The following is a 9,074-nucleotide window of genomic DNA, read 5'->3' as shown; positions in this document are numbered from 1 at the left end:
ACTTTAGACTAAAGGTCGGGTACCAGACGGCAAACTTCCGCTCATCCCTACTCCTGAAGGATGTGTGATGGAAAGTGAATATGAAAAGAAGTCAATCCTCTCAAGGAGTATTCATGTATTATTTGTGCCCGATTTAAGTTATACAATAATAATTTTTTGTATTTATAATTGTGGGTAAAATTTATGTATTTAGATTACACAGAATAGCAAAAACAACTTCGCAATATATTTATTTTTTATTCAATTCACCGTGAACCAAATCTGAAGACTTGACAATTGTGCTAACTATGTGACCTTAACTGTACTCACTATCTGCAGCCACAAGCTTGGATTTATTGCTAAATGTATCGTTGTGGGAAGTGAAGTTGCTTCTAGCAGGTTCTGGCAGGTTACAGTGTTATGTGAGATTTCTGGTCTAGGCAGAAGAATAGCTTTTGCAGTATTTAGCCTTACAATTCTGTCTTTATTGTTTTCTTTACAATTTGACTATGGATTTAGTAATAGGGGGTCTTATTGATGCCTCTCCATTACTAACCTAGGGGCTTGATGTCACCTGATGTCACACCCCCAACTATTACCCCCATATGCCACCGCTACAGGGCAGTGGGAAGAGCAAGGCTATGTGCCAGAATTGGCACACCTTAGAGATGCGCCTTTCCTGGGGTAGCAATTTGGCTATTAACATTTTGTACACACACTATACTAATTGTATTTGTCCCTGACATGTATATATCTACCTATTCTATATGGATTTACTGTATGTAATCCATCTCTCCTATCCTGTTGGCTCCTGCAGTGATTTTCCAGAAGCCGACAAATTAATTACCGGCTATTCTTATATATATCTCTCTATGAAATATTACGACATGTGTGTGTGTGTGTCGCTGACATACATATATATATATATATATATATATATATATATATATATATATATATATATATATATACTGCTCAAAAAAATAAAGGGATCACTTAAACAACAAAATGTATCTCCAAGTCAGTCAAACTTCTGTGAAATCAAGACTGATTGTGATTCAATTTCTCCTGCTGTTATGCCAATGGAATAAACAATAGATAGAATTGACAGGAAGGCAACTACCATCCATGTGTCTGCTCAGTAAGTGTCTAGTGTTCCCTTTATTTGGCTTGGAAGGGAAGGAGTGCCATTTGACTTTTTGAAAGCCAAATTTGCTGGAATAATGAGCGGTTGCCATGTCGCGTTTGAAGAGCCCTTGATGTGCCTAAACAGTGGAAACCCCACAAAAATTACACAATTTGTAAAGTATACCCCTCAGGAAAATTATCTAGATGCGTATCAAGCACCTTGAACCCATGGCTGCTTCATAGACGTTTATAATGTACAGCCATGAAAATAAAAAAAAATCACATTTTTCCCATAAAAAAAATCTTTTTAGTCCCAAATTTTTTATTTTCAGAAGGTAAAATGAGATGGACCCCAAAATTTGTTGTGCAATTTCACCGAAGTACATAGATACTCCATATGTTGTGAAAAAATTCTGTTTGGGAGCACGGCAGGGCTCAGAAAGGAAGGAGTGACGTTTTGGAACACAGATTTTGATGGAATGGTCTGCAGATGTAAGGTCGCGTTTGGAGAGCCCCTGATGTGCCTAAACAGCGAAACCCTTCCACAAGTGACCCCATTTTGGAAACTAGAACCCTCAAGGAATGTATCTAGATGTGTGGTGAGCACCTTGAACCCCCAGGTACTTCACAGAAGTTTTAAACGTAGAGGTGAGAAAAAAAAAAATTCCCGACAAAAATGTTATTTCATCCCCATTTTTTTATTTTCACAAGGGTAACAGGACCCAAAATTTGTTAAGCAATTTCTCTTAAGTACACCGAAACCCCATATGTGGTCAAAAATTACTTTTGAGGCACACTGCAAAACTCAGAAGGGAAAAAGCACCATATTGGAGTTCAGATTTTGCTAGCCTGATTTGAGGGTGCCATGTCACATTGGCAGAACCCCTGAGGTACCAGAACAGCAGAACCCTCCAAAAGAGACACCATTTTACAAACTACACCTTTCAATGAATTTATTTAGGGGTGGTCTTATTGACACCACAGGAATTGGGCAGTATAGAAAAAAATAATTATATTTTTACCACCAACATTTAGTTTGAGCCCAGATTTTAAGTTTTCACAATGGGAAATGGGTAATAATAGCATCAAAATTTGTCCCACAATTTCTTCTTAATGTAGAAATACCCTATATATGGCTGTACAGTACTGCTTAGTCACTTGGTGAGACTCGGGAGGGACGGACGGAGCGCTATTTGTCTCCTGGAGTGCAGATTTTCCTAGAGTAGTTTACGGACTCATTTACAGTACCACTACATGCTAGAAGAGCAGAATTCCCCCTAAAGTGACTCCATTTTGGAAATTATACACCTTTGGAATTTTATGAACAGGTTTAGTGATTGATACATGCTACTGTGAAGGCATCACCGGCACCATTTTGCTAGAGGAAAAAAAATGTCTCCCCCAAGATGGCGCCTGCGGGACTTGCGCAGTAGCATCTATCGGTTTGCCGATAGATGCTACTGTGCAGGTACTTTTGGCGCCATTTTGAGAAATATTTTTTTTTTCTGTAGTAATGTGTATCACTAAATAAAATAATTTGATGAATATTATAAATGTGATTAATTCTCATTAACTGAAAACTGAAAATAAAGATTAAACAAGCACAAGATGTATTTCATCAACCAAGGTATCATTTTAATCAATATCACGGAGCCGACCTGACACTGTCTGTAGATTACTGTGCTCAATCCTGCTGACAGGTTCCCCTTAAAGGGTCATTATTGACTTGTAGGAATGCTACTACCAATAGCTGGTGCTAGAGTTCAAGTCCTCATCCTCTCTGAAGAGAGATTTCAAAAGTAAATTTAATTTTGAGGTCTGCTCTGTGTTAGGAAAGTCACATGTAACCTGCGACCAAGCACCCAGCAGGCTTGGGCAATTATATGACATTTATGATGTGTGACATCTGAATGCAACATTCTCACAACAACCAAAATCAAAATGTAGCCGGACCCCAGCATAAATGAGCATAAATGTCCTCGAGAACTATGGGTTGCATGGCTTATGTGAGTAAACGGTGAGGAAAGAAGCCAATTATCACTATTGTAACTGTTCATAGTAGTACCATATCATTTATTTTTATTTTTTTTGGGGGGGCAGGGGGGTCTCATTTAAAAAAAAAAAGAGAAAAAACACAATTTCTATAAAAATGCATTTTGACCTCATTTTGTGAATAAGCCCTAAGGCTGGTTTCACATTAGCGCTTTTGTGCGCAGCGCATCGGGCGCACCAGTGCGCATGCGCACTGCGCACCTATATTTTACATGATGTGCGCATGGTCTTGCGCATATTTGCGCTTTCGTGCGCATGCGTTTTTTTGTCTTTCACGCCAGGCGCGTCAGACGCAACATGTTGCATTTTTGGTTCCGCCCTGTCTCGTTAAAACAACGCATGCGCACGGAATGCGCAAAAACACCACATTGGAGCCTATGGGAGCGCAATACTTGCGCATGGTCTTGCGCACGCTTGCGTTTTTATGCGCATGCGTTTTTTAAATAAACATGACTGAAATTTGGTCTAGACAGTAAAAAAAAAAAAAAAAAACCAAGGTGATAAAATGGTGTGGGCACTGGGATTCCACAATACTTTAAGGATTGCTCACTAGTGGACACACAGCACAAGCTGCACCAATGTAAGTATGAAAAACCTAATGTCTGGCTGAAATTTCAATACATTTCTATGTACTTATGTCTCTTTTTTTTTTTATTGCAGCATGTCTTCATCTGGTGAAGAATATGTCCCCGGGACAGGGCAAGAGGCAGAAGAAGTGAGTACTATGCTTCCGTATGGATTTGAAAAAATAAACACATGTGATTAATTTTTTCTGTTTAATTTTCAGACCTCATCCTCCATCACGCCACCACCACCGGAGGAACGGCAGGAGCAGCAAGGCCAAGTGCGGGCGGGTAGACGTGATGTAAGTACAGACGGACTGTTTTTTGTTTTTTTTTTACTTATTTTCTAGTCTGGTTTATTTATTTTTTTTTTTTTTGGTATTTTTTTTTTTTTTTTTTTTAATTTTCATGGTTGTTTTTTTCGATGTTTGTTGCTTTTTTTGCATTTATTTTCATTTAAAACAAATAATTTTTTCATGGCTTGTTTATCAATATCTAAAGCTCAAAGTGTGTATGTGTGTGTGTGTGTTTGTGTGTGTGTGTGTGTGTATGTTTGTTTGTTTGGGTATATGGGCACGGGACTATGGGATGGAGGATATATATGATGGGTATATGGGCATGGGATAGAGGATATGTATGATGGTATATGGGCACGGGACTATGGGATGGCGAATATGTATGATGTGTATATGGGCACAGGCATATGAGATGGCGAATATGTATGATGGGTATATGGGCACAGGACTATGGGATGGAGGATATGTATGATGGAATATGGGCACGGGACTATGGGATGGAGGATATATATGATGGGTATATGGGCATGGGATGGAGGATATGTATGATGGTATATGGGCACGGGACTATGGGATGGTGAATATGTATGATGGGTATATGGGCACAGGCATATGGGATGGCGAATATGTATGATGGGTATATGGGCACAGGACTATGGGATGGAGGATATGTATGATGGAATATGGGCACGGGACTATGGGATGGAGGATAATTTTAAATTTCTATAACTAACCACAGTAGTTACTATGCCCGGGCAGCGCCGGGCTCTTCAGCTAGTTTTCGATATTTTTTATTTTAAAATCTTTCAAAGATTAATGTTTGTCTTTCTTTTCTAGGCTCCACAGCGGGAGGAGGACCTCGCCCTGGACAACGACGAGCTCATCCGTCTAGTCCAGGAGCGAGTCCCGTTGTGGGACACCCGTCACCAACTGCACTCGGACAACGTGGTGATCCGGCGGCTCTGGAACGAGGTGGCCGCATCGCTGATGGATGGCTGGGACAACGCCTCTCCCCGGGTCCGCAAGGATTTTCGTAAGTATTTAAATGCAGTGTGATGCAGCAGTGATCTTGGCCGGGATCACCCAACTGTGTGTGATGCTATTAACTCCATGGAGTTTCTATCATCACACACAGTTGGATGATCACAGCCTCCAGTGCATAGTCTTACTTTTTTTCTTTTTTTTTTTTTTCCATCACAGTGAACAAAGTCAGAACCCGTTGGCGCTCGATGAAGGACCGCTTCAACAGGGATATCCGTCAGGAGAATAAGGTTCGCAGTGGTGCTGCGGCAAGGACCGGCACGAAGTACCGATACCATCGTGCCTTGGCATTTTTAAGACCGGTCCTTGCCTCCCGAACGTAAGTATTTTCTAGTTGTATTGTGTTTTATTCTGTGCTTTTCTATTCCACAGGAGTTGGCGATTGTTAATTTATGGTAGTAATTTCTTTCTTTTCTTTTCACAGCACCTGGAGCAGCACCCTGCAACCTGGTCCCGAAGCGGTCCTTCATCAAGCTGCCCCGGACCCCTCCCAGCCATCCATCAGCGAGGAAGCACCTTGCAGGTCTGCACCACAGTCATCTGGAGACCAGGAAGCTGGTCGCTCAGGTGTTCCCCTGTCCCAGGTCTCTGCCACTGGTTTTGCGGGCACTTCCCGCCAGCAGCGGCAGAGGACCTTGGACAGGCCTCTCATGCCCGAGTTCGTTGAATTGAGCTCGGTCTTTCAGAGTAGCCTCAAGGCACTCTCCGATAGACTTGAGAGTGGTTTCCTCCTTTTGGACCAACGCTACAAGTCTATCGAGGGTCGCCTTGAGCGCCTGGAAGTCGACCTCGCCAGACCAGCGCATCATTTTTATACCCAAATAGCTCGGGACACGGCGGAACACCTTACCCCTGACCTCCAGTTGACTGTCATGCAGGCCTGCAACAATGCTTTTATGCAGGCTATGCAGCAGAGTAGGATTATGCAGCAGTCAGTGGTGGCATTTCCACCGGTGCCACCACTGACTCGTTTTACAGCATTACCTACTTCTGCTGCATATCACTGCACAGCCACCACACTTCCAAGCCTCGCCGGACACCAATATACCGCCACAAGTCCGAGTGCAGCTGGACACTTACCCGCCAACACCATGCCAAGCGCTGCTCCTGCCTGGCCCACCACTGCTGCCGCCACCACCACTGGATGGCCCGTCGTCACCACCCCTGCCTGTAGCGCCACCACCACCAGCAGGAGGACCACCCCGGTATAGACCGCCACAGCCACCACGCCTGCATGGCCCGCCACCACCACCACCACCACCTTGGAGCAGCATCAGCTGGGGGACCCGCATTCAATATTTACGGCCCCTGCCAGGACATCCACCACCACCAGCATGCCACAGCTGGAACAAGATCCTGGCAGGCGGTCCACAAGCGCCAGGCGGTCCCCCAGCTCCAGCCAGTCCACAGCCTCCAGGCGTTCCAGAGGCTCAAGGCGGTCCAGAGGCTCAAGGCGGTCCAGAGGCTCAAGTCGGTCCCCGGGGTCTAGCCAGTCCTCAGGCTCAAGCGAGGACAGCAGGAAGACGACGGGCCACCGTCCTAAAAAAACAAAGAGGAGGACTCTTACCCTCCCTCCTCCCTCACCTCCCACTTCACAACTTTCCTTGCCTCGGCTCCCTTCCCCCACTTCTTTGGTTCCTCCTTCCCCTAGAACCCCTTACTCCACCCAAAGCCGTTCCTCATCCCTCCACACCCCCCAGTTTCCAGCAACTAAAAAATAAGTTAAATAAATGTTATATTTTTTTTCCAAAATAATGTTTTGTTATTGTGTCTTTCGCCGCCTGCACACACTGCGCCCTACACTATGGTTTGTTTTTCTTTACTTTATACCGGATAGTATCCCTTTCAGAGTTGGATGGCTGACCATCCGGTATAAAGTAAAGAAAGGGAAACCACCAAAAAAAAAAAAAAAATTATATATATAAATATATATATATATATAAATAAATATATATATATATATATATATATATATTTATTTATATATATATATAAATATATATATATAAATATATATATATATATATATATATATATATATATAAATATATATTTATATAAATATATATATTTATATATATATATATTTATATATATATTTATATATATATATATATATATTTATATATATATATATATATATATATATATATATATATATATATATTTATATATATATATATATATATTTATTTTTTTTATGGTGGTTTCCCGTTCTTCAATTTAACCTGGGCAGATGAGTAGTGGAGTTTATTAAGACACAGTACACTGGGTACAGGTAGAAAAAACCATGTATTTTATTTTTAACAAACAACAAAACTATTAAACCATTTGATCCTGCCATGCTACACGACCAACATCGGATAAAAAGTAGTCCGCAAATTGGTCCCTCATTTGGGCAACTTCGACTGAGGACCGAAGAGGGTGCTGAGTAAAATCTGGCAAAGGGTTGGCAGCAGGCTCATCCATGTCAAAGTTCGGCCGCTCCTTTGCCATAACAAAATTGTGGAGAACCACGCATGCCTTCACCACCTCATCTACTGTTTCCATTTTGAGATTGATGGCGGTGCTGAGAATTCGCCATCTGGACACTAGAATGCCAAAGGCGCACTCTACAGTCCTGCGAGCCCTCGTAAGCCTGTAGTTGAAAATTTTCTTGCGGTGGTCCAAGTCACGGCTGGAGTACGGCTTCAGCAGGTTTGGGCACATCTGAAATGCCTCATCCCCAACCACTACAAATGGCAGTGGTGGAGTTTGGGTTTGGGGAAGAGGCCGTGCCAGTGGAAAATTGAAATGGTTGCCGTACAACCTCCAGCCCATATCAGAGTTCTTAAAAGTCTGGGAATCGTTGCCCCGTCCGAATGCCCCTATGTCCACCGCCACAAACCGGCAGTCTGCATCCGCAATGGCCATTAGGACTGTGGAAAAGTACTTCTTGTAGTTGTAGTACTCGGAGCCACTTCTTGCGGGTTTTGTGATGCGGATGTGCTTCCCGTCCACCGCTCCTAGGCAGTTCGGGAAATTGCAGACTGCCCAGAATTTCTCCGATATTTGAAGCCACTTTTCGGCAGTGGGCAATGGCAGAAACTCCGGACACAGAACATCCCACAGAGCCCTGCAGGTGTCGGCAACAATCCCGGATAAAGTAGAGATTCCCAGCCGGTACTGGAAATGCAGGGATGAAAGACTCTCTCCAGTTGCCAGGAACCTGCCAAACATAAAAAGAAAAAATAATTGTATTTCTGTCTTGGGTATTACTAAAAACACTGAAAATAAAAAAGTACATGGCATAACTATTTTGCATGTTTTTTTAATACAACATAGCAAAAAAACATTTTATAAAGGCTTGGGATTAGTACATGACAGAAGAAAAACCATTATGCAAAAAAGCAATTTCCCAAAAATAATGTTCAAATTCAATAGCCAAAAAAACCCAAATTTTTTGGACCAAAAAAAAAAAGCAAAAAGCCAAAAAAATTATGCAAACATAACAACATACATACCGTAAGGTGACAAGGAGCCTTTCTTCGGGAGGAATGGCACGCCGGAGCTGAGTGTCCCTTCTCCGGATGTTTCCTTCAACCATACCCAGCAAGTCAAGGAAGCTTTCCTGGGACATCCGTGTATAGTCAGCAAATTTCTCCGGGTTTTCCTGTAGCTCGCTGTACAGCGTGTGATATGCTCCACGGCTTGGCCGGAGTTCGATGATTGGATGCCTCCAAAACCGACGCCGCTGCCGTCTCTGCTGTCTCTCCCTCTCCTTTTCTTGCTGGCAACAAAAGACATACGCCTGAGACAGCGCAATGTCAAGATCCAGCTTGAAGCGGAAATTATCCAGACGCAGGTCCATCTTGACACCGGAAACAGCAGCAAAATCTGATGAATTCAGCAGTACAGGGTCTATAAAACATTCCAATGACACACGCCCACTGGTGACCCATTGGTGGTCAAGGATTTTTCTATTGTGAAATGTCACACCTAAAAACGCATGCGCATAAAAAACGCAACCGCATGC

General features: G+C 42.7%; 1 protein-coding gene across 1 annotated transcript; it reads left to right on the top strand.

The window, feature by feature from the left end:
- Positions 1-4,129: 4,129 nt before the first annotated feature.
- Positions 4,130-6,871, top strand: LOC141086165 (uncharacterized). The gene is made up of 3 exons (XM_073571974.1): positions 4,130-5,051; positions 5,219-5,378; positions 5,484-6,871. The coding sequence occupies exons 1-3, from the start codon at positions 5,006-5,008 to the stop codon at positions 6,268-6,270; spliced, it is 993 nt and encodes a 330-aa protein (XP_073428075.1). The 5' UTR covers positions 4,130-5,005; the 3' UTR covers positions 6,271-6,871.
- Positions 6,872-9,074: the final 2,203 nt, after the last annotated feature.

The sequence above is a fragment of the Dendrobates tinctorius genome, unplaced genomic scaffold (genome assembly GCF_039654945.1).
Source record: "Dendrobates tinctorius isolate UK_male_01 unplaced genomic scaffold, ASM3965494v1 ptg000030l, whole genome shotgun sequence".
Lineage (NCBI taxonomy): Eukaryota > Metazoa > Chordata > Amphibia > Anura > Dendrobatidae > Dendrobates > Dendrobates tinctorius.
This window is presented reverse-complemented; position numbering and strand designations above follow the sequence as displayed.

Excerpts from the sequence above, each read along its gene's own strand:
- LOC141086165 (XM_073571974.1), top strand. The coding sequence starts at position 5,006 with ATGGATGGCTGGGACAACGCCTCTCCCCGGGTCCGCAAGGATTTTC. Across the intron at positions 5,052-5,218 it reads CCGGGTCCGCAAGGATTTTC|TGAACAAAGTCAGAACCCGT; the intron begins GTAAGTATTTAA and ends TTTCCATCACAG. Across the intron at positions 5,379-5,483 it reads CCGGTCCTTGCCTCCCGAAC|CACCTGGAGCAGCACCCTGC; the intron begins GTAAGTATTTTC and ends TTCTTTTCACAG.